At 37.8% G+C, this 26,933-nt stretch overlaps 1 protein-coding gene and 2 long non-coding RNA genes across 3 annotated transcripts; all 3 read right to left on the bottom strand.

Moving 5' to 3' along the window:
• Window positions 1-18,559: 18,559 nt before the first annotated feature.
• On the bottom strand, window positions 18,560-20,570 carry LOC142168188 (uncharacterized). Its single transcript, XR_012698232.1, has 3 exons — window positions 20,401-20,570; window positions 20,204-20,307; window positions 18,560-20,127 (listed from the first exon to the last, which is right to left on the bottom strand). It is a non-coding gene; the product is annotated as an uncharacterized LOC142168188 (long non-coding RNA).
• Window positions 20,571-22,139: 1,569 nt separating this feature from the next.
• On the bottom strand, window positions 22,140-23,174 carry LOC142166219 (uncharacterized). Its single transcript, XM_075224793.1, has 2 exons — window positions 22,974-23,174; window positions 22,140-22,628 (listed from the first exon to the last, which is right to left on the bottom strand). Exons 1-2 carry the CDS (start codon window positions 23,172-23,174, stop codon window positions 22,140-22,142), a joined length of 690 nt encoding a protein of 229 aa, XP_075080894.1.
• Window positions 23,175-24,462: 1,288 nt separating this feature from the next.
• LOC142168184 (uncharacterized) lies at window positions 24,463-26,295 on the bottom strand. Its single transcript, XR_012698231.1, has 3 exons — window positions 26,158-26,295; window positions 25,961-26,064; window positions 24,463-25,884 (listed from the first exon to the last, which is right to left on the bottom strand). It is a non-coding gene; the product is annotated as an uncharacterized LOC142168184 (long non-coding RNA).
• Window positions 26,296-26,933: the final 638 nt, after the last annotated feature.

Raw genomic sequence — 26,933 nt, 5'->3', positions numbered from 1 at the left:
ATTCACCTCTGAACTACACGTGACCTGATTCCTTTTAAGCCAAGGAAATGTAGGTAGCTCAGATACCAGGGCTCAGTCACAATCTTTTGTCCGTCTTGATTTCGTTTTGAATAAGCGTCGGGTCATAAATCAATTACGTTACTTATTGTTCTTTGCTCCGAAAACTCTTCGTGATTTCAAGCAAAGAGGGGCAGCTGTAAGCACGTAATTTTTTGACCCGCGCAACTTTTAAAAGTAGTATTTCAAAAATATTTGTTTATTTTTTATTTTTAATAGGATTTCAGTCAACTTTTAGTTTTAATTTTAAAATATAAATTTGAAAACACAAAAATAGTTTTATAACTTTTTTTTAGCTTATTAGTATTTTATAATATTTATAACATTTTAAAAAAATACCAAAAATATTTTCATTTTAATATAGAGTTCACTTTAATAATGTATTCTTATTAGATAAGTTTAATTAGTATATTTTGGTAGTATTTTTATTTTTATTCAATGAGAAAGAATTAAATTTGGGCCAATTGGGAGCTCATTTTCGGATTTTAGTGGCCCAGCAAGACAATGGCCCATTCTTCCCAACCCCTTTTAGCCCAAATCATTTTCTCACCCATCAACCCCCCATCTTCCCTAATCAAAGCCATTGATCTACTTTTATCCAAGGGCCAATATTAATTCCCCACCCCAAATAAAACCTAACTATTCTCCTAATTCCTGGACGGAGAACACCTTAGAACTTCAGCCGCACACACCCCGGAAAAGGGATATCAATTGTTACTCTCTTTCAGAAGAGAGAACGAGCATCCACAAAATTAAAAGAGCTCTCATCTTCAACCACACACCACAAAAAGGGAAAGTGAAGCACGCAAACAAAAGAAAAGAAACGGGAAAATGAGAAAAGATAAGCTAGGAAAATAAACAAACACCTAGAAAAGCTATGTGAGCTCCAACGTCGCTCATCTCTGTTCTGATTTCAAAATTCTTTTGATTGGTAAAGGAAGGTCCTGCCAGTTGAGCAAAAAGAACAAAAATAATTCTTTGAGCTTTAGGCCTTGGGTGCTTAGATCTAAGCGAAAGAGAGGCGTCCAGGAGATTCCAGGCGAGGTTTCTAGTCGAGAGTCCGGTAGCGTTTCAGTCCAATGGTTGTTGCTCTGTTTAGTCCGATTGATTTGAAATTTTCAGCTTTGTCCATCAATAAAAGGTTCATTTCTCAATTTTCATTCTTATTTCATTTTGTTACATAGCTTGTTGAGCGTGTTGGTTGATTTGTGATTCTCCGTTGTTTGAATAGCATATCTTAGATTTCATCTAAGTTATTTTAATTTATTTTTATTTCGATTGTGATATGTGTAGTCTTGGTTCTTGAGTAAATACTTTTAATTATTAGATGGATTCAATTGGAAAATCATTGAATTGTTTTAGAGTCTTTAGTGGACAGAATTAGTTTTTCATAATAAGAGTTGGTTTGGACTTTTGAATAATTCAGGGCCCTAACAAATCCGAAATTTCGCAAGCCCAATAGGAGAGTAAATCATTCTTACCCAACCCAATGATTACTAGAGATTTAAAAGTTGACCCATTTTCCTCAATAATTGTATAAATCATGGCCTTACAATAATCTCAAACTAGTTTTAGGAAAATCACGAACATCGTAACTTGCTTTAGGCGCGATCAATAATAGATCATCGAGGCTATGGGTACGGTTCCCGTGGCATAGTCACGATACGTAAACCCCAATTCGAGTGTGTGTTTCACGTGACTCGACCTTACAACTTTAAATAATAATAAAAATTAACATGTTGTAAATCGCGGGTGCGTTTCACGTGACGCGATTCACAATGTGTACAAAAATAATAAGTGCGCGACATCGCGACTTATTTAAATAATCTCCATAAATATTAAAAATGGTTAAAAGGAATAAAATGCACAATAGTTTCAAACATGTAATAAATCAGATAATTAGGCCAATTATTAATAGTTGAGTGACCGTGCTAAAACCACGGAACTCGGGAGTGCCTCACACCTTCTCCCGGGTTAACAGAATTCCTTACCCGGTCTTTTGTGTTCGCGGACCATAAATAGAGTCAAATTTCCTCGATTTGGAATTTTAAAATAAACCGGTGACTTGGGACACCATAAATTATTTCAAGTGGCGACTCTGATAAATAAATAATCCTATTTCAATTAATGTCACTTTAATTGAAAAAATTCCCCTATACCCCCCAATCGGGAAAAAGGAGGTGTGACAAAACCTAGCCAAGCATTCGTTCTTCCAAATTTGCCAGCATATGATTGAAGGTAGGCATTGAAGTACTGCCTTATAGACTTCATTTTTAGGCTTAGTCAACCACCACCTCATTACTCTCTGTCTTACCTGGCCTTGGACCAACCTAATACTACAAGAGTTACAGAAGAAGGACCATACTAAGTTGGCATTATGGCTCTCACCAAGGAGGTGGTCAGTGGATTCTTCATAATGGTCAGTGAAGCAACAACTACATATGGAGGCAATATTCACCCCATATCTTTTAATAGAAACATCAGTTGCCACCTTATCCAACAAGACTCTCGACATAAAAAATGAGACTTTAAAAGGAATCTTTTTATGCCAAATAGTCATACCTGTAAGAGTAGTTCCTTTCTTAGATCTCAGTGTGTGCCATGCAGATTTACAAGAAAATTCCTCTGACGGATTCGTGGTCCAAATGGGTCTGTCTTCTCTATTGCTGTTGAAAGAGATGGTTTTGATAGAATTGACTACGTGCAAAGGGAGAATTCTCATCAATTTACTCTGATTCCAATCTCGATTAGTCATACGAATGGTAAACTCGATTTTGACAGTATACAGAAACACCTCTCCCTTAGTATCCCAGTGGGCCGAGAATGTCCATTAATGTCCTGGGAACTTGAATCTTCATAACCTCGTTGATCACCACGGTGGTCCGACATGACACACTGTTAACTAGTAGTAGTAGTAGTACAATTATTTTTTCTCCGATTTGTACGTAATGAGTTAGATATTCAACCTTTATTTAATTAGTTTCATAGAATGCTCCTCAGATGAAAAAGAGAGAACTCCGTCCACCCTCTTCTAAAGAAGACTCTCAATATCTTCTCCACTTTCTCCCTTTGAATTGGACAATAATGGAAGGGCAGGGCTGAAATTTGATCTCCTACACTCAACAGTGACATGCACATGCAGTGCAGACTTTGGAAAAGAAATTAAAACTACGTTTATGAGACTGCAGGAATAGCATCAAAAGCCTCTTTTGCATATATTTGTACGTTGTTCTGGTTATTCTGTAATCTGTATCTCTGTAGCGAATATGGTCAGTCGATTCAGTCCTATGCTCCTGCTGAAACTACATTAGCCATCATTCTAACCTTTATGTTAACCTCCAAATACTTAAATAAACATAAAAAAGGGCAGAAATAATGTTATCTTGTTGTAACTTTTGTTTAGTTCCTTCTTAAACTTTAGGAGATTTTTAATACCCCTAAACTTGAAATTACGGAACCTAAGATAAGTAGTAGTAATAGAATTATGTATGATAGCTAAGAGAATCCAACAGGTTAATAATTAACCTATTAGATTGTGTAATCAAACAGATTACTTTACTAAGCATTTTCTAACATATATATTAACGTGGTTAGCAATAGCTAAAGAAACATGGACAATGTTGCTGATCATCATTTATTTCTATCAAGTAAATATTATTGAGTTGGTTTTATCGGGTAAATGGGATAATATCTTACCTTATAAAAGAATAAAAATATTATTTGGTGAAAGAAATATTTATCAAGTAAATATTATTGAGTTGGTTTTATCGGGTAAATGGGATAATATCTTACCTTATAAAAGAATAAAAATATTATTTGGTGAAAGAAATATTTATCAAGTAAATATTATTAATTGTACACAGAGTTTATTTAAGAAATAAAGGAAGTCTTTGAGAAAATTCGTAAGCTGGATGATCATTTGAGAAATTCGAAATTTGTTTGGACTAAGTTGATAGACCAAAAAATAGCAGGAAGTGCAAAAATTTCACTATGCGTTACCATTAAATCAACTTTTTCACACAATATTCTTATTAAATCTAACAACTAGAGTTTGATAAATATTTGACGAGATTAAACGGGTTTTTTCTTCTGTTGAAAAACTCAAGACATAATTTTCTCCACATGATAATAGACAATGTATAATTCAATTTCTAAATACATTGGTGTCACGAGCCCAAATTTCCCTCCGTAGGGTGTCGTGATGGCACATAATCTCTAAGACTAGGTAAGCTTATCAATGCGGAATAATCATAAATATCTGAAAATAAGTAATCTACAATTCAAATGATTACAACTCCCAAAACCCGGTAGAAATAAGTCACAAGATTCTAAGAATTTATTCTCAATGTCTCTATATGTCAAGGTCTAAATAAAATATAAGGAAGCAACATAAAATGATAGAAGGGGACTCGAGAGTCTGCGGACGCTGGCAGATATACCTCGAAGCCTCCATGCGCAGGTAACTCACTGACGTCTAGGCTGGTAAAATATACCTGGATCTGCACAAAAAGATGTGCAGAAGCGTAGTATGAGTACACCACAGCGGTACCCAGTAAGTGCCAAGCCTAACCTCGGTAGAGTAGTGACGAGGTCAGGTAAGGCCCTACTGGAATATAATAATGGCATGGTAAAATGTTTATCAAAGTAGTAAAATAAAATGACATCGGAAATGAATTAAATAGTTTGTCACATTTAATGACACCAAATAATTGCAAATAATATCTCGTGGAATCAAAACAGAATTTCTTTCAACTTTATGAAAATCACAACAATTAATCGAAAGCAACTATGGCCATAAATCAATATCAACAAGGGCACTACCGAGGTACCGCCTCGTAGTCCCAAGTTATAAATAATTTCACAATATCTCATTTCTTTATATCACCGCGGGAATCTTCACAATTTATTTATTAAAAAAAAATATTTTTTTCCCGAAAGAGCATCCCGCGTTTTAGCCACCCTTATCACACCGCATGACTTCTAGTAATCACCCCTACTAGCCACGCGTATCAAGCCACCCTTATCTCACCGCTTGCGTTTCAACACCCAGACCTTATACCACCGCATGCGTATCAATATCACAATATATCACAATTTGCACATCAAGTGCTCAAATAATTTAACTTGCCAAAATAATTCAACAACAATATTTTTCCACAATAAAGAGCTCACGGCTCATGCCAAAATAAATCATCAATAATAGTTTGCCACAATAAAGAGCTCACGGCTCATGTCAAAATAATTCATCAATTATAGTTTTCCACAATAAAGAGCTCACGGCTCATGTCAAAATAATTCAACAATAATATTTTTTCACAATAAAGAGCTCACGGATCTCTCACAATGAGTATAAAAATATTCAGGAGTAAATAATTTAGAAAAATAATATTTCAAAATCTTTACTACGTTGCTTCAATATCAAGTTTAAAAATGTCAAATACTTCATATTAATAATATTTAATTTAAAAAAAATCAACCTTCAAATAATGCACAGAATAAAAGAAACCAAGTTTCAACTAAACAGGTAAAACAATTAGTAAGAAAAGATCAAACAAATTTGAAGTATATATCTCAGATCAATGATGAAGAATATAACAAGATAAAATAATTTAATAAATGCGCAACAGTGATCTACACAATTTAAAAATATAATCTTTCGCAATTTAGCCCGTGTACACACTCGTCACTTCGTGCACACGACTTTCAACACATTTCAATAATCACATCAATGTCAATCCTAGGAAAAATTTTCCCCACACAAGGTTAGACAAGTCACTTACCTCGACTTGCTCCAATTTAATCAAGTATTATACTTTTTTCTCGATTTTTCGACTCCGATCGACTCGTATCTAGTCATAATTAATTCGATATAGTCAACAAAAATTATAGTAATCAATTTCATAAGAAAATATTACATTTTCATTAAAATCCGAAATTAGCTCAAAATTTGTCCGTGGGGCCCACATCTCGGAATCCGGCGAAACTTATAAAATCTGACAATTCATTCAATTACGAGTCCACCCATACTAATTTTACCAAAATCCGATAACAACTCGACCTCCAAATCTTAAATTTTTGTTTTTGGAAGATTTTGCAAAAATCTTGATTTTTCATCCATAAATTCACGGATTCATGATGTAAATGAGTATGGAATCATGAAATATAATCAATATAGGATAAGGAACACTTACCCCAATATTTTTCCGTGAAAATCGCCCAAAAATCGCCCAAGAACCGTGCTCCAAAAATCCAAAACGAAATGAATGAAATGACCATTTTTGGTCCTTAAGTTTCTGCCAATCCGTCACTAAAAGTCCATTTTTCGTCACTAAAAGTCCACCAGAAATAGCTCTACCAGTCTTACTTCAATTGATCATAACTTATAAATGGTTTAACTTTATGAAAACTGTAATCCAACTACTACAACTTTCATGCTTTGACAATGTTCGGATTCTTTATGAATTGCGAGATATAAGCTTCCAAAGTCGGCTCCACGCATCAGAAATTTCTGGCGAAACTGCTCTACCAGCCTTCATTCAATCCGTCATAACTTTTTGTACAAATGTCCAAATAATGAATGGTTTCACTTTATGGAAACTATAATCAAACGACTACAACTTTCATGTTTTGAAAATGTTCTGATTCCTTATGAATTGCGAGATATAAGTTTTCAAAGTTGGCTCAACGCTCCAGCACTCTTTGTCCGAAATCCATTCCGTTTACCTTCCGAAATCGACCCGAGACCCTCGGGACCTTAACCAATTATTCCAACATGTCCCAAAATACCATACGAACTTAGTCGACGCTTCAAACTACATCAAACAATATCAAAACGACGAATCGCACCTCAAATCAAAATCAATGAACTTTGAATTTTTAAATTCTATATCTTGTGTCGAAACACATCAAATCAATTCGGAATGACTTCAAATTTTGCACACAAGTCATAAATGACATAACTGAGCTATGAAAATTTTCAGAATCATATTTTGACCCCGATATCAAAAAGTCAACCCCTCGGTCAAACTTCTAAAAAATTTAACTTTCGGCATTTCAAGCCTAATTCCACTACGGACTTCCAAATAAAATTCTGATCACGCTCGTAAGTCCAAAATCGCCATACGGAGCTGTTGGAATCATCAAAATTCTATTCTGGGGTTGTTTGCACATAATTTGACATCCGGTCACTATTTGAATTTAAACTTTTAATTTTTCATCAAAATTCCATATCTCGGGCTAGGGACCTCGGAATTTGATTCCGGACATACGCCTAAGTCCCAAATCACGATACAGACCTACCAAAACTGTCAAAATATTGATCCGAGTCTGTTTGCTTAAAATATTAACCAAAGTCAACTCAGTTGAGTTTTAAAGCTCTAATTCACATTTAAATTCATTTTTCACCTGAAAACTTTTCGAAAAATTTTTACTGACTGCACACGCAAGTCGAGTAATGGTAAATAGTGTTAGATCACATAATTAATCATTAAATTTAAAGATGACATTTTGTGTCATCACATTCTCCACCTCTAAAACAAATGTTCGTCCTCGAACGAAGTTAGAAAACGTTCCTGAGCTGGTGAATAAGTGTGGATAACAGCTGCGTAAATCATTTTCGACCTCCCAAGTCGCCTCCTCGACCGGATGACCCCTCCACTGAACCTTTACGGAAGCAATGTTCTTTGACCTCAGCTTTTAAACCTGCCTATCTAAAATAGCCATTGGTTCCTCAACATAAGATAGATCCTTGTCCAACTGAACCGAACTGAAGTCTAACACATAAGACGGATCGCCGTGATATTTCCGAAGCATAGAAACATAGAATACCGGATGAACCGCAGAAAGACTAGGTGGTAGTGCAAGTCTGTAAGCCACCTCTCCAACTCTCTCAAGAATCTCAAAAGGCCCAATATACCTAGGGCTCAACTTGCCCTTCTTCCTGAACCTCATCACACCCTTCATAGGCGAAACCCGGAGCAATACCCGCTCACCAATCATGAATGCAACATCACGAACCTTCCGATCTGCATAACTCTTCTGTCTAGATTGGGCTGTACGAAGTCGATCCTGAATCAACTTAACCTTTTTCAAGGCATCCTGAACCAAGTCTGTACCCAAAAGTCTAGCCTCGCCTGGTTCGAACCAACCCACTGGAGACCGGCACTGCCTACCATACAAGGCCTCATACGGAGCCATCTGGATGCTTGACTGGTAATTGTTGTTGTAAGCAAACTCCGCAAGTGGTAAGAACTGATCCCAAGCACCCCCAAAATCTATCATACACGCACGAAGCATATCCTCCAGTATCTGAATAGTGCGTTCGGACTGCCCGTCCGTCTGAGGGTGAAATGTTGTACTCAACTCTGCCCGAGTACCCAACTCACATTGAACTGCCCTCCAAAACCGTGAGGTAAACTGTGTACCCCGGTCAGAGATGATAGATACTGGTACACCGTGAAGTCTAACAATCTCGCGAATATATACTTGAGCCAGCTGCTCTGAGGAGTAAGTAGTAATCACAGGAATGAAATGAGCTGATTTGGTCAGCCTATCCACAATCACCCAAACTGCGTCCAACTTCCGCTGAGTCCGTGGGAGCCCAACAACGAAATCCATAGTGATCCGCTCCAATTTCCATTCTGGAATCTCTAACTTCTGAAGTAATCCACCCGGTCGTTGATGCTCATATTTTACCTGTTGACAATTTAAACACCGAGATACATACCCCACTATGTCCTTCTTCATCCGCCTCCACCAATAGTGTTGTCTCAAGTCCTGATACATCTTCGCAGCACCTGGATAAATCGAGTACCGCAAACTGTGAGCCTCCTGGAGAATCAACTCATACAAGCCGTCCACATTAGGCACACATAGCCTGCCCTGCATCCGTAGTACATCGTCTTCTCCAATAGTGACTTCCTTGGCATCACCGTGCTGAACTGTATCCTTAAGGACCAGCAGATGGGGGTCATCATACTGACGTTCCCTGATACGATCATAAAGTGAAGACTGGGAAACCACGCAAGCCAAAATCCGACTCAGCTCGAAAACATCCAATCTAACAAACTGGTTGGCCAAGGCCTGAACATCCATGGCTAAAGGCCTCTCTGCTACCGGTAAATATGCTAAGCTGCCCAAACTCTCCGCCTTACGACTCAAGGCATCGGCCACCACATTGGCCTTCCCCGGATGATAGAGAATAGTGATATCATAATCCTTAAGCAACTCCAACCATATCCGCTGCCGCAAATTAAGATTCTTCTGTTTAAACAGATGTTGTAGACTCCGGTGATCGGTGTAGATTTCACAATGGACACCATACAAATAATGCCGCCAAATTTTTAAGGCATGAACAATAGCTGCTAACTCCAGGTCATGTACAGGATAATTCTTTTCATGCACCTTTAACTGTCTGGATGCGTAAGCAACCACCCTACCGTCTTGCATCAACACTGCGCCGAGATCAATACGCGACGTGTCACAATACACAGTATAAGATCATGTACCTATAGGTAATACCAATACTGGGGTTGTAGTCAAAGCTGTCTTGAGCTTTTGGAAGCTTTCCTCACATTCCTCGGTCCACCTGAATGGAGCACCCTTCTGGGTCAATTTGGTCATAGATGCAGCAATAGAAAAGAAACCCTTTACAAATCGGCGATAATACCAAGCCAAACCAAGGAAACTCCGGATTTCATAACTGAGGACGGTCTGGACCAACTTTGCATTGCTTCAATCTTCTTTGGATCTACCTTGATCCCCTCGCATGAAACTATATGACCCAAAATTCCCACTGAATCAAGCCAGAATTCACACTTTGAAAATTTTGCATATAACTTCTTTTCTCTCAAAATCTGAAGCACAGTCCTCAGGTGTTGTTCATGATCTTCCTGACTCCGGGAGTACACCAGAATGTCGTCAATAAATACAATGACGAAGGAATCAAGATAGGGTTGAAATACAATATTCATTAAGTGCATAAATGTTGTTGGGGCATTGGTCAGCCCAAAAGACATCACAAGGAACTCGTACTGACCGTACCGAGTCCTGAAAGCAGTCTTCGGAATATCTAGCTCCCGAATCTTCAACTGATGATAGCCTGAACGCAAGTCAATTTTTGAGAATACCCTGGCACCCTGAAGCTGATCAAATAAGTCATCAATATGTGGCAATGGATACATGTTCTTCACTGTAACCTTGTTCAACTGGCGATAATCAATACACATCCGCATAGAACCATCCTTCTTCTTTACAAATAAGATAGGAGCACCCCAAGGCGATACACTGGGTCGAATGAAACCCTTATCAAGAAACTCCTGTAACTGTTTTTTTTAATTCTTTCAACTCTGCTGGGGCCATACGATATGGTGGAATTGAAATGGGCTGAGTGCCTGGTAACAAATCAATGCCAAAGTCAACATCCCTGTCGGGCGGCATACCCGGAAGATCCGCTGGAAATACATCAGGAAAATCCATTACTACAGGAACTGACTCCACATTAGGAGTATCAATACTAACATCTCTCACATAGGCCAGATACGCATCACACCCCTTCTCAACCATCCGTTGAGCTTTAAGAAATAAAACAACCCTGTTAGGAACATGATCTGAGGTACCTCTCCACTCTAGCCGCGGTAGACCTGGCATAGCTAATGTCACCGTCTTGGCGTAACAATCAAGAATAGCGTGATAGGGCAACAACCAGTCCATGCCCAAAATAATATCGAAATCCATCATACTGAGCAATAATAAATCAGCTCTGGTCTCAAAACCACTGATAATAATTAAACACGACTGATACATATGATCCACAATAATAGATTCACCCACGGGTGTAGATACATAAACAGAAGAACTCAAGGAATCACGCGGTACACCCAAATGCGGGGCAAAATAAGATGACACATAAGAATAAGTGGAGCCTGGATCAAATAAAACTGACGCGTCTCTATGATAGACCGGAATAATACCTGTGATAACAGAATCGGATGCAACAACATCTGTCCTAGCATGAAGGGCATAATATCTGGCATGGCCTCCCCCTCTAGGGCGACCTCTACCTGTCCGACCTCCACCTCTAGCTGGTTGTGCGGGTGGAGTGGCAACTGGTGTAGAAATCATGGCCTGAAAAGCCGGAGGACCCTGTGGAATAGGTAGGGCCTGAGAAATATATGGAGGTGCACCCCTCCTAAATCTGGGGCAATCTCTCATAATATGGCGAGTGTCACCACACTCAAAACAAGCTCTCGGAGGACGTGGCTGCTGGGACTGGCTCAAGCCTGATCGACTAGACTGTCCGCTGAAAGCACCCCGTACAGGAGGTACAGAAGACACTGGTGGTGCATAATATGGAACCTGAGGTCTGGGAGTAGTAGGAATACCACTGGAAGCTGGAAGTTCTGAATGAATAGGACGGCCCACATAACCTCTACCATGTCAGGCTGCAATTGGGGCACGAGAATTATTATATGTGCCAGAATCTCGGGGTCTCTTAGCTTCCCTCTCTTCCCTCTCCAGAATCCGCATACCTTCCAATCTTCTAGCAATTGACACCACCTGTTGGTATGTGATATCCATCTCTAGCTCTCGGGCCATACTGTATCTGATACTAGGGTGAAGACCCTAAATATACCTACGAACCCGCTCTCGAACAGTAGCAACTAAGGCTGGTGCATGCCTAGCCAAATCACTGAATCAGACCGCATATTCTGACACGGTCATAGAACCCTGGCGTAGCTGCTCAAACTCTGCGCGCCAAGCATCCCTAAGACTCTGAGGAACATACTCCCTCAAGAACATATCTGAAAATTGAGTCCAAGTAAGTGAAGCTGCCTCAGCCGGACTATCCAACTCATATGCCCGCCACCACTGGTAGGCTGCTCCTCTAAACTGGAATGTCGTGAAAGAAACTCCACTGGAATCCACAATACCCATAGTACGAAGGATACGGTGACATTCCTCCAGGAAACCCTGAGCATCCTCTTAAGCTAGACCGCTGAAAGCGGGAGGATGGTACTTCTTATACCTCTCGAGCCTAAGCTGCTCTCCCTATGAAACTGTTGTCCTAATCTCAGGCCGAACTGGGACAACTGGCTACACTGGTATAACCTCTGGGGCATGGTCAACTTGGGCACATGGCTCTGGAGTATGGGCGGTAGGAGTCTGCGCTCCTCCCCCAGCCTGAGATATGGCAGGAGCAAGTGGAATTAATCCTGCCTGAGCTAAAGTGCCAAACATGCTCAAAACCTGGGCAAGAGTCTCCTAAAGTGCAGGAGTAGTAACAGGCGTCTCAGGTGCCTGCTCTCCAACTAGAGCTACTGGCGGCGCTAGTGCAGCAGTTCGTGCAGATGCTCTGGCTGCACCACGTGGTCTTCCTCGGCCTCTAGCTCGGCCTCTGCCCCGACCCTGGCCTCTTGCGGCTCTAACAGGAGGCGTGGGTGTCTGATCATCAGATCCAGTTGTGCGTGTCCTCACCATCTGTGAGAGAATAGAAAGACAATTGTTAACAACTTTAAAATCAACAAAGGCGCACGATAAGGAATCAAAGAAGTGAATAATTCCTAACAGTTCCATAGCCTCTCGAAGATAAGTACAGACGTCTCCGTACCGATCCGCAAGACTCTACTAAACTTGTGTGTGACTAATAACACCTATGAACCTAGTGCTTTGATACCAACTTGTCACGACCCCAAATTTCTCTCTGTAGGGTGTCGTGATGGCACCTAGTCTCTAAGACTAGGTAAGCCTATCAATGCAGAATAATCATAAATATCTGAAAATAAGTAATCTACAATTCAAATGATTACAACTCCCAAAATCCGGTAGAAATAAGTCACAAGCTTCTAAGAATTTATTCTCAATGTCTCTATATGTCAAGGTCTAAATAAAATATAAATAAGCAACATAAAATGATAGAAGGGGACTCCAGAGTCTGCGGACGCTGGCAGATATACCTCGAAGTCTTCGTGCGCAGGTAACTCACTAACGTCTAGGCTGGTAAAATATACCTCGATCTGCACAAAACGATGTGCAGAAGTGTAGTATGAGTACACCACAGCGGTACCCAGTAAGTGCCAAGCCTAACCTCGGTAGAGTAGTGACGAGGTCAGGTAAGGCCCTACTGGAAAATAATAATGGCATGGTAAAATATTTATCAATGTAGTAAAATAAAATAATATTGGAAATGAATTAAATAGTATGTCACATTTAATGACACCAAATAATTGCAAATAATATCTCGTGGAATCAAAACAGAATTTCCTTCAACATTATGAAAATACTACAATTAATCGAAAGCAACTATGGCCATAAATCAATATCAACAAGGGCACTACCGAGGTACCGCCTCGTAGTCCCATGTTATAAATAATTTTACAATATCTCATTTTCTTATATCACCGCGGGAGCCTTCACAATTTATTTTAAAAAAAAAACATTTTTTTCCGAAATAGCATCCCGCGTTTTAGCCACCCTTATCACACCGCATGACTTCTATTAGTCACCTCTACTAGCCACGCGTATCAAGCCACCCTTATCTCACCGCATGCGTTTCAACACCCAGACCTTATACCACCGCATGCGTATCAATATCACAATATATCACAATTTGCACATCAAGTGCTCAAATAATTTAACTTGCCAAAATAATTCAACAACAATATTTTTTCATAATAAAGAGCTCACGGCTCATGCCAAAATAAATCATCAATAATAGTTTGCCACAATAAAGAGTTCACGGCTCATGTCAAAATAATTCATCAATTATAGTTTTCCACAATAAAGAGCTCACGGCTCATGTCAAAATAATTCAACAATAATATTTTTTCACAATAAAGAGCTCACGGATCTCTCACAATGAGTATAAAAATATTCAGGAGTAAATAATTTAGAAAAATAATATTTCAAAATCTTTACTACGTTGCTTCAATATCAAGTTTAAAAATGTCAAATACTTCATATTAATAATATTTAATTTAAAGAAAATCAACTTTCAAATAATGCACAGAATAAAAGAAATCAAGTTTCAACTAAACAGGTAAAACAATTAGTAAGAAAAGATCAAACAAATTTGAAGTATATATCTCAGATCAATGATGAAGAATATAACAAGATAAAATAATTTAATAAATGCGCAACAGTGATCTACACAATTTAAAAATATAATCTTTCGCAATTTAGCCCGTGTACACACTCGTCACCTCATGCACACGACTTTCAACATATTTCAATAATCACATCAATGTCAATCCTAGGGGAAATTTCCCCCACACAAGGTTAGACAAGTCACTTACCTCGACTTGCTCCAATTTAATCAAGTATTATACTTTTTCCTCGATTTTCCGACTCCGACCGACTCGTATCTAGTCATAATTAATTCGATACAGTCAACAAAAATTATAGTAATCAATTTCATAAGAAAATATTATATTTTCATTAAAATTCAAAATTAGCTCAAAATTTGCCGGTGGGGCCCACATCTCGAAATCCGGCGAAACTTATAAAATCCGACAACCCATTCAATTACGAGTCCTCCCATACCAATTTTACCAAAATCCGATAACAACTCGACCTCCAAATCTTAAATTTTTGTTTTTGGAAGATTTTGCAAAGATCTTGATTTTTCTTCCATAAATTCACGGATTCATGATGTAAATGAGTATGGAAATCATGAAATATAATCAATATAGGATAAGGAACACTTACCCCAATGTTTTTCCGTGAAAATCGCCCACGAACCGTGCTCCAAAAATCCAAAACGAGATGAATGAAATGATCATTTTTGGTCCTTAAGTTTCTGCCAATCCGTCACTAAAAGTCCATTTTCCGTCACTAAAAGTCCACCAGAAACTGCTCTACCAGCCTTCCTTCAATTGATCATAACTTCATGTACAAATGTCCAAATGATAAATGGTTTAACTTTCTGGAAACTGTAATCCAACGACTACAACTTTCATGCTTTGACAATGTTCGGATTCTTTATGAATTGCGAGATATAAGCTTCCAAAGTCGGCTCCACGTAACTGTTCTACCAGCCTTCATTCAATCCGTCATAACTTTCTGTACAAATGTCCAAATAATGAATGGTTTCACTTTATGGAAACTATAATCAAACGACTACAACTTTCATGTTTTGAAAATGTTCTGATTCCTTATGAATTGCGAGATATAAGCTTTCAAAGTTGGCTCCACGCACGAAATTTCTGCAACAGAAATTTCCAGCACTCTTTGTCCGAAATCCATTCCGTTTACCTTCCGAAATCCACCCGAGACCCTCGGGACCTTAACCAATTATTCCAACATGTCCCAAAATACCATACTAACTTGGTCGAGGCTTCAAACTACATCAAACAACATCAAAACGACAAATCGCACCTCAAATCAAAATCAATGAACTTTGAACTTTCAAATTCTATATCTTGTGTCGAAACACATCAAATCAATTCGGAATGACTTCAAATTTTTCACACAAGTCATTAATGACATAACTGAGCTATGAAAATTTTCAGAATCGTATTTTGACCCCGATATCAAAAAGTCAACCCCTCGGTCAAACTTCCCAAAAATTCAACTTTCGTCATTTCAAGCCTAATTCCACTACGGACTTCCAAATAAAATTCTGATCACGCTCCTAAGTCCAAAATCGCCATACGGAGCTGTTGGAATCATCAAAATTCTATTCCGAGGTCGTTTGCACATAATTTGACATCCGGTCACTATTTGAATTTAAACTTTTAATTTTTCATCAAAATTTCATATCTCGGGCTAGGGACCTCGGAATTTGATTCCGGGTATATGCCTAAGTCCCAAATCACAATACATACCTACTAAAACTGTCAAAACACTGATCCGAGTCTGTTTGCTCAAAATGTTGACCAAAGTCAACTGAGTTGAGTTTTAAAGCTCTAATTCACATTTTAATTCATTTTTCACCTGAAAACTTTTCGAAAATTTTTTACGGACTGCACACGCAAGTCGAGTAATGGTAAATAGTGCTTAGATCATATAATTAATCATTAAATTTAAAGATAACATTTTGGGTCATCACAATTGGTGAATCAGATTTTTTTTAATAATTCCATCATCATGATGGAGGAATTAAGGCATGACTCTGACCTGTATATATATCAAAAATTATAATTACACGGAGGAGCACATAAACCTTGGCCTCCTGAACAATGAGGTTGGTGATTGGACTCACCCTATGATACATGATTGAACAAAGTAAATTAGAATGGGTAAGAAGAAGGTTGTGCTTCCTCCGGGAGTTTGTAGCTAGCACACATGAATGTTATGTACAAAAAGGTGCTAGAGAAGAGCTTATTGCTAGGTGATGTCATTGATAACAAACTTGTTCTTCTTCTGTCTGAATCTGAAGTTAGGTATCCCATCACCTTCTAACTGCATTGAAGCTCTAACATTCAATGGTAATGATACAGCCTCGTTGAAGATAGAAACAGTTTTGGATTCTTCACCCAAGTTAGCAAGCTTGTCAGCAGAGTTGTTTCCTTCCCTCAAGGTGTGACAAAAGACAAAGTTACGATCCTTGGTCATGGTTTGAATCTGCTCAATAATATCATTGAATCTCCAGGGTGGTTTCCTGATTCTTTTGATCAAGTTGAGAACAATCGCTGAGTCAAATTCGACTATAATATTTGTGAGGCCCTTTGTAATAAATATTTTGATGCCTCGCCTCATAGCTTTAACTTCCGCAATATTGCAATTACAATCTCCATAGAATTCTGCAAAAGAACCAATCAACACACCATTGTGATCTCTGATAAGACCACCACCACCAGCCGAGCCTGGATTACCTTTGATGCAACCATCAGTATTGAGTTTAAACCAGCGTATTGGAGGTTTATGCCAATAAACGATCTGACAATGAATAGTAGGGGAGAGCTTCTCAATTTTACTGTAAGTATCAAGCCACTTGTTTGTCAATTGCAAATCTGGGAAACTCGTATGGATAAGCATATTTATCATCTTGATCACTTGCTGGATGATGAAGCGATGTGACATGTGCTTTTCGTCAAACCTAGCCAAGCATTTGTTTTTCCAAATTCTCCAGCATATGATTGAAGGTAGGCATTGAAGTACTGCCTTATGGACTTCATTTTTGGGCTTAGTCAACCACCACCTCTTAACTCTCTGTCTTACCTGGCCTTGGACCAACCTAATACTACAAGAGTTACAGAAGAAGGACCATACTAAGTTGGCATTATGGCTCTCACTAAGGAGGTGGTCAGTGGATTCTTCATAATGGTCAGTGAAGCAACAACTACATATGGAGGCAATATTCACCCCATATCTTTTAATAGAAACATCAGTTTCCACCTTATCCAACAAGACTCTCGACATAAAAAATGAGACTTTAAAAGGAATCTTTTTATGCCAAATAGTCATACCTGTAAGAGTAGTTCCTTTCTTAGATCTCAATGTGTGCCATGCAGATTTACAAGAAAATTCCTCTGACGGATCCGTGGTCCAAATGGGTCTGTCTTCTCTATTGCTGTTGAAAGAGATGGTTTTGATAGAATTGACTACGTGCAAAGGGAGAATTCTTATCAATTTACTCTGATTCCAATCATCGTGAAGGTAGAACTCCTTTACCATAATTCTTTTAGGAGTCCTGCTATTTTGAACCAGATAAGCTAGAGGTCCAAAGTCGGTCCAAGAGTCCCACCATAATGATATTTCCCCCCTTTCAAGCCTCCATGAAATATAAGGTTCCATCTTGTCTTTTATGTCCATCATTCTTCTCCAAGTATGAGATTGGCCGGGAACTTTCTTTCATGCAACATGATGAAACCTTCTACAATACTTAGCTTCGAGAAAGTCTTTAAGAAGAGAATTTTGAGTTCTGAATTTTCACCATAACTTAGCAGAGAAGGCATCACATGTGTCTATGAAAGATTTGAAGCCAACTCCCCCTTCCTCAATTGGAAAACACATGTCTTTCCAAGCAATCTAGTGCTTCTTTTTCTTGTTACCATCCATACCCCAGAAGAAGTTGGAGATGATCTTCTCAATCTGGTAGAAATTCGTCTTAGGAGGGTGAACTGCTGAAAGGATATGGAGTGGGATAGTGTCACGACCCAAAATCCAACTAGTCGTGATGGCACCTAACCCAACCCGTTAGGTAAGCCAATTACCAACTATCCGACTCCAATAATAATTATTAAAGCAATTTAAGTAAATAAAGATCTTAATCTTATACATCCCCCAAGAACTGGTAGTACAATCATGAGCTTCTAAGAATAGAGTATACAAAGCGGAAATGAAATAAATACATAGTCTGTTTGAATAGTACTTCTTGTTACCATCCATACCCCATAAGAAGTTGGAGATGATCTTCTCAATCTGGTAGAAATTCGTCTTAGGAGGGTGAACTGCTGAAAGGATATGGAGTGGGATAGTGTCACGACCCAAAATCCAACTAGTCGTGATGGCACCTAACCCAACCCGTTAGGTAAGCCAATTACCAATTATCTGACTCCAATAATAATTATTAAAGCAATTTAAGTAAATAAAGATCTTAATCTTATACATCCCCCAAGAACTAGTAGTACAAATCATGAGCTTCTAAGAATAGAGTATACAAAGCGAAAATAAAATAAATACATAGTCTATTTGAATAGTACATAAACAGAGTTTTTATAAATCTAAGGCTACCATGAACAAGAGGCAGCTACAACAGGGACGCATGTACATCTTCAAATCCTGCAACCATCGAGCACAGCAACAACAGCAGCCAACATTTGCACGTAATGTGTAGAAGTGTAGTATCAGTACAACCGACCACATGTACTCAGTAAGTAACAAACCTAGCCTTAAGTTGAAAGTAGTGACGAGCTTCTACCAAGGTCGGCTCCAAAATCACTAATCCACAACAGTCCATAACAACATAAAGCAAATAATACCAGAAGTAACTCAGAGATAAAATGCTCAGTCAAATCATGATTTCAACAATAATAGTTCTTCCTTTCAAGTACATCAATGAAAACCCAAATCGTTTACCGAAATTACCAAAAATATGAATAAGTTTGAAAACAATAATTTTTCAAAATTCTTTCAATAATAAATAAAATGTCGCATCTTCTTTCTAGATAACCAGTGTAAAACAAATGCATCACAATGCCCATCTGTCAGCATGTGTGAGAAATCATGAATAATGTGATACCGTACAGCATGAGGAAAACACATCTCTATGCATATATGTCATGTGTGCATGTTAATGCAATGTATCTCAGAGACTGTACTCATGTACTCACACTCTCAGAGTACTCAATCTCACTATCTTGCATTCTCTTTCACTATGCTCAGCACACTCAATCACTCAGTGCTATACAATACCTGTTGCGGCGTGCAACCCGATCCCTGTTTATAGTCGACTCATGAGGGGCTCCTACAGCCCAAGCGCTATATTGTTGCGGCGTACAGCCCGACCCAACAATGCTGTGGCGTGCAGTCCGATCCATATATTACTGCGGCGTGTAGCCCGATCCAACATCATGGCCCGAAGGCTTGTTGCGGCGTGCAACCCGATCCAACATTTACTGCGGCGCACAGCCCGATCCATCATATCTCACAATCAGGCCTTCGGCCTCACTCAGTCATCAATCTCTCCAGTCTCTCTCTCATGGGCTCACAATGTCATGAAAATGTAAAATAGCCCAAAAATGACGATATGATGTATCGATAAATAACAACAGAGACTGAGATGTGATATGCACTGAAATGAATATGACTGAGTATGAATCTTCAATTTAAAATAAATAATTCACAACAATATGACCTCTGTGGGTCCCAAAAATACTGGCACATAGCTTCAACATGATTTTCAATATACTTTTCAGCTCAATTTCATTAACACATAAAACCGCATGAAAAATGCCAAGATTATTTACTACACAATTTCATAGAAACAACTATGTCACAATTTCTATAGATTAATGTGAAAAACTGGTTCACAAAATCACTAGCTAATCAACAAGAATAAGAACTAACCTGTAAAATATAACTTAAGCAGGCCGGACATTTGTAGACTCTATAAATTCGTTCAGTAAATCCCTGTAAAATTTAACTAGGGATGACAAGAGCTTTGATAAGAAAAATTAAACCATGGGCCATAATTAAGGATTTTTACCTAACAAGATTATACAGGTTCTCAATGATCTCTTTCCAGCAAGTCTGTGCAGAAATCAACCCTTTGTATTTTGTAATCCCGGGCCAATTCATTGAAGCGACCACCTGTAAAAAAATTATTTTTGATGCATAGTGTGGAAGATCATCTATCACAAGTAATTTAAAATTTAGAGATGTGATTAATAGACTTCAACATACTGCAGCTATGGATAATTTTCCTTCGCCCAGATGTGTCACATCAGCACCAAATACGATTATTGGTTTATCATATATGTGAGCTATTTCTCTCTCAAGTGGTTTCACCAAGCTGTTGCTTCCACCAACCTAAAATGAAATTGAATACCAAAAGATAGTTAAAATAAGTAGAATCTTCCTTTATAAACATAGGAACAACGTAACTAGCAAGTGTAGCCATGATTATATGATGCTCCAAAACGCACACGCAAGTATACGTGGTCTACGAGTAATAAAGTGATAAGTAGAGTATCGTTCCTACGAGCGCTTGTGATTAACTATCAATCAACTCTTTTAATGGGTAAACTACAATACCCGGGCGGAGCAATATAACCACTGTAATAATGGCAGGGCAGGGCAGGGCTGAAATTTGATCTCCTACACTCAACAGTGACATGCACATGCAGTGCAGACTTTGGAAAAGAAAGTAAAACTACGTTTATGAGACTGCAGGAATAGCATCAAAAGCCTCTTTTGCATATATTTGTACGTTGTTCTGGTTATTCTGTAATCTGTATCTCTGTAGCGAATATGGTCAGTCGATTCAGTCCTATGCTCCTGCTGAAACTACATTAGCCATCATTCTAACCTTTATGTTAACCTCCAAATACTTAAATAAACATAAAAAAGGGCAGAAATAATGTTATCTTGTTGTAACTTTTGTTTAGTTCCTTCTTAAACTTTAGGAGATTTTTAATACCCCTAAACTTGAAATTACGGAACCTAAGATAAGTAGTAGTAATAGAATTATGTATGATAGCTAAGAGAATCCAACAGGTTAATAATTAACCTATTAGATTGTGTAATCAAACAGATTACTTTACTAAGCATTTTCTAACATATATATTAACGTGGTTAGCAATAGCTAAAGAAACATGGACAATGTTGCTGATCATCATTTATTTCTATCAAGTAAATATTATTGAGTTGGTTTTATCGGGTAAATGGGATAATATCTTACCTTATAAAAGAATAAAAATATTATTTGGTGAAAGAAATATTTATCAAGTAAATATTATTGAGTTGGTTTTATCGGGTAAATGGGATAATATCTTACCTTATAAAAGAATAAAAATATTATTTGGTGAAAGAAATATTTATCAAGTAAATATTATTAATTGTACACAGAGTTTATTTAAGAAATAAAGGAAGTCTTTGAGAAAATTCGTAAGCTGGATGATCATTTGAGAAATTCTAAATTTGTTTGGACTAAGTTGATAGACCAAAAAATAGCAGGAAGTGCAAATATTTCACTATGAGTTACCATTAAATCAACTTTTTCCCACAATATTCTTATTAAATCTAACAACTAAAGTTTGATAAATATTTGACGAGATTAAACGGGTTTTTTCTTCTGTTGAAAAACTCAAGACAAAATTTTCTCCACATGATAATAGACAATGTATAATTCAATTTCTAAATACATTGGAGAATCAGATTTTTTTTAAAATAATTCCATCATCATGATGGAGGAATTAAGGCATGACTCTGACCTGTATATATATCAAAAATCATAATTACACGGAGGAGCACATAGACCTTGGCCTCCAGAACAGTGAGGTCGGTGATTGGACTCACCCTATGATACATGATTGAACAAAGTAAATTAGAATGGGTAAGAAGAAGGTTGTGCTTCCTTCGGGAGTTTGTAGCTAACACACATGGATGCTATGTACAAAAAGGTGCTAGAGAAGAGCTTATTGCTAGGTGATGTCATTGATAACAAACTTGTTCTTCTTCTGTCTGAATCTGAAGTTAGGTATCCCATCACCTTCTAACTGCATTGAAGCTCTAACATTCAATGGTAATGATACAGCCTCGTTGAAGATAGAAACAGTTTTGGATTCTTCATCCAAGTTAGCAAGCTTGTCAGCAGAGTTGTTTCCTTCCCTCAAGGTGTGACAAAAGACAAAGTTACGATCCTTGGTCATGGTTTGAATTTGCTCAATAATATCATTGAATCTCCAGGGTGGTTTCCTGATTCTTTTGATCAAGTTGAGAACAATCGCTGAGTCAGATTCGACTATAATATTTGTGAGGCCCTTTGTAATACACATTTTGATGCCTCGCCTCATAGCTTTAACTTCCGCAATATTGCAATTACAATCTCCATAGAATTCTGCAAAAGCACCAATCAACACACCATTGTAATCTCTGATAAGACCACCACCACCAGCCGAGCCTGGATTACCCTTGATGCAACCATCAGTATTGAGTTTAAACTAGCGTGTTGGAGGTTTATGCCAATAAACGATCTGACAATGAATAGTAGGGGAGAGCTTCTCAATTTTACTGTAAGTATCAAGCCACTTGTTTGTCAATTGCAAATCTGGGAAACTCGTATGGATAAGAATATTTATCATCTCGATCACTTGCTGGATGATGAAGCAATATGACATGTGCTTTTCGTCAAACCTAGCCAAGCATTTGTTCTTCCAAATTTGCCAGCATATGATTGAAGGTAGGCATTGAAGTACTGCCTTATGGACTTCATTTTTAGGCTTAGTCAACCACCACCTCATAACTCTCTGTTTTACCTGGCCTTGGACCAACCTAATACTACAAGAGTTACAGAAGAAGGACCATACTAAGTTGGCATTATGGCTCTCACTAAGGAGGTGTTCAGTGGATTCTTCATAATGGTCAGTGAAGCAGCAACTACATATGGAGGCAATATTCACCCCATATCTTTTAATAGAAACATCAGTTTTCACCTTATCCAACAAGACTCTCGACATAAAAAATGAGACTTTAAAAGGAATTTTTTTATGCCAAATAGTCATACCTGTAAGAGTAGTTCCTTTCTTAGATCTCAGTGTGTGCCATGCAGATTTACAAGAAAATTCCTCTGACGGATTCGTGGTCCAAATGGGTTTGTCTTCTCTATTGCTGTTGAAAGAGATGGTTTTGATAGAATTGACTACGTGCAAAGGGGGAATTCTCGTCAATTTACTCTAATTCCAATCATCGTGAAGGTAGAACTCCTTTACCATAATTCTTTTAGGAGTCCTGCTATTTTGAACCAGATAAGCTAGAGGTCCAAAGTCGGTCCAAGAGTCCCACCATAATGATATTTCCCCCCTTCCAAGCCTCCATGAAATATAAGGTTCCATCTTGTCTTTTATGTCCATCATTCTTCTCCAAGTATGAGATTGGCCGGGAACTTTCTTTCATGCAACATGATGAAACCTTTTACAATACTTAGCTTCGAGAAAGTCTTTAAGAAGAGGATTTTGAGTTCTGAATTTTCACCATAACTTAGCAGAGAAGGCATCACATGTGTCTATGAAAGATTTGAAGCCAACTCCCCCTTCCTCGATTGGAAAATACATGTCTTTCCAAGTAATCCAGTGCTTCTTTTTCTTGTTACCATCCAAACCCTAGAAGAAGTTGGTGATGATCTTCTCAATATGGTAGAAATTCGTCTTAGGAGGATGAACTGCTGAAAGGATATGGAGTGGGATAGTGTCACGACCCAAAATTCAACTAGTCATGATGGCACCTAACCCAACCCGTTAGGTAAGCCAATTACCAACTATCAGACTCCAATAATAATTATTAAAGCAATTTAAGTAAATAAAGATCTTAATCTTATACATCCCCCAAAAACTGGTAGTACAAATCATGAGCTTCTAAGAATAGAGTATACAAAGCGGAAATGAAATAAATACATAGTCTGTTTGAATAGTACTTCTTGTTACCATCCATACCCCAGAAGAAGTTGGAGATGATCTTCTCAATCTGGTAGAATTTCGTCTTAGGAGGGTGAACTGCTGAAAGGATATGGAGTGGGATAGTGTCACGACCCAAAATCCAACTAGTCATGATGGCACCTAACCTAACCCGTTAGGTAAGCCAATTACCAACTATCCGACTCCAATAATAATTATTAAAGCAATTTAAGTAAATAAAGATCTTAATCTTATACATCTCCCAAGAACTAGTAGTACAAATCATGAGCTTCTAAGAATAGAGTATACAAAGCGAAAATAAAATAAATATATAGTCTGTTTGAATAGTACATAAACAGAGTTTTTATAAATCTAAGGCTAGCATGAACAAGAGGCAGCTACAACAGGGATGCAGGTACATCTTCAAATCTCGCAACCATCGAGCACAGCAACAACAGCAGCCAACATTTGCACGTAGTGTGCAGAAGTGTAGTATCAGTACAACCGACCACATGTACTCAGTAAGTAACAAACCTAGCCTTAGGTTGAAAGTAGTGACGAGCTTCTACCAAGGTCGGGTCCAAAATCACTAATCCACAACAGTCCATAACAACATAAAGCAAATAATACCAGAAGTAACTCAGAGATAAAATGCTCAGTCAAATCATGATTTCAACAATAATAGTTCTTCATTTCAAGTACATCAATAAAAACCCAAATCGTTTACCGAAATTACCAAAAATATGAATAAGTTTGAAAACAGTAATTTTTCAAAATCCTTTCAATAATAAATAAAATGTCTCGTCTTCTTTCTAGATAACCAGTGTAAAATAAATGCATCACAATGCCCATCTGTCAACATGTGTGAGAAATCATGAATAATGTGATACCGTACAGTATGAGGAAAACACATCTCTATGCATATATGTCATGTGTGCATGTTAATGCAATGTATCTCAGAGACTGTACTCATGTACTCACACTCTCAGAGTACTCAATCTCACTGTCTCGCATTCTCTCTCACTATGCTCAGCACACTCAATCACTCAGCGCTATACAATATCTGTTGCGGCGTGCATCCCGATCCCTGTTTATAGTCGACTCATGAGGGGCTCCTACAATCCAAGCGCTATATTGTTGCGGCGTGCATCCTGATCCAACACTACTGCGGCGTGCAGCCCGATTCATATATTACTGCGGCGTGTAGCCCGATCCAATATCATGCCCGAAGGCTTGTTGCGGCGTGCAACCCGATCCAACATTTACTGCGGCGCGCAGCCCGATCCATCATATCTCACAATCAGGCTTTCAGCCTCACTCAGTCATCAATTTCTCTAGTCTCTCTCATGGGCTCACAATGTCATGAAAATGTAAAATAGCCCAAAAATGATGATATGATGTATCGATAAATAACAACAGAGACTGAGATGTGATATGCACTGAAATGAATATTACTGAGTATGAATTTTCAATTTAAAATAAATAATTCACAACAATATGACCTCTGTGGGTCCCAATAATACTGGCACATAGCCTCAACATGATTTTCAATATACTTTTCAGCTCAATTTCATTAACACATAATACCGCATGAAAAATGTCAAGATTATTTACTACACAATTTCACAGAAACAACTATGTCACAATTTCTTTAAATTAATGTGAAAAACTGGTTCACAAAATCACTAGCTAATCAACAAGAATAAGAACTAACCTGTAAAATATAACTTTAGCAGGCCGGACATTTGTAGACTCTATAAATTCGTTCAATAAATCCCTGTAAAATTTAACTAGAGATGACAAGAGCTTTGATAAGAAAAATTAAACCATAGGCCATAATTAAGGATTTTTACCTAACAAGATTATACAGGTCCTCAATGATCTCTTTCCAGCAAGTCTGTGCAGAAATCAGCCCTTTGTATTTTGTAATCCCGGGCCAATACATTGAAGCGACCACCTGTAAAAAAAATATTTTTGATGCATAGTGTGGAAGATCATCTATCACAAGTAATTTAAAATTTAGAGATGTGATTAATAGACTTCAACATACTGCAGCTATGGATAATTTTCCTTCGCCCAGATGTGTCACATCAGCACCAAATACGATTATTGGTTTATCATATATGTGAGCTATTTCTCTCTCAAGTGGTTTTACCAAGCTGTTGCTTCCACCAACCTAAAATGAAATTGAATACCAAAAGATAGTTAAAATAAGTAGAATCTTCCTTTATAAACATAGGAACAACGTAACTAGCAAGTGTAGCCATGATTAACTGATGCTCCAAAACGCATACGCAAGTATACGTGGTCTACGAGTAATAAAGTGATAAGTAGAGTATTGTTCCACAAGAGAGTAACAACGATACCAACTCTTTTAATGGGTAAAATACAATACCCGAGCGGAGCAATATAACCACTATAATATTACAACTTAGTAGTGTCAAGAGACTACTACAATTTTGAAAGAAATAACATTCTTTATTTAAAACATCTCATTACAATATTACTCAAGCTCAATATTTATCTCACATACTACAATCTGTGGATTACTCTCTCTAACTTATATTGCGTCTTTCTTATTTTGGTGTAATTGAAATGAAGAATCGAGACCTCTATTTATAGTAAGATATGTCATCCAACTACTACAAAGAATATGGCTTGTTGTTGATTTAGTCCTATAATTTTTAAACAAAGTTAGGCACTTCCCATTTTTTTCTTCAACAAAGTTAGGCACTTATCCCATGTTTTCTTCAACAAAGTTGTCAACAAAGTTAGGCACCTCCCATCCCATTTTTCTTCATTTCTTTTTTGTTTTCTTTAATATGA

This window comes from Nicotiana tabacum, chromosome 2 (genome assembly GCF_000715075.1).
Source record: "Nicotiana tabacum cultivar K326 chromosome 2, ASM71507v2, whole genome shotgun sequence".
Lineage (NCBI taxonomy): Eukaryota > Viridiplantae > Streptophyta > Magnoliopsida > Solanales > Solanaceae > Nicotiana > Nicotiana tabacum.
Note: the sequence above shows the minus strand (reverse complement) of the source record. Positions and strands in the feature narration are given on the sequence as shown.

Coding starts and splice junctions, on each gene's coding strand:
- LOC142166219 (XM_075224793.1), bottom strand. CDS start 23,174: ATGTCGAGAGTCTTGTTGGATAAGGTGAAAACTGATGTTTCTATTAAA. Junction 22,629..22,973: donor TTAGGTTGGTCCAAGGCCAG/GTAAAACAGAGA, acceptor GGTTGCATCAAG/GGTAATCCAGGCTCGGCTGG.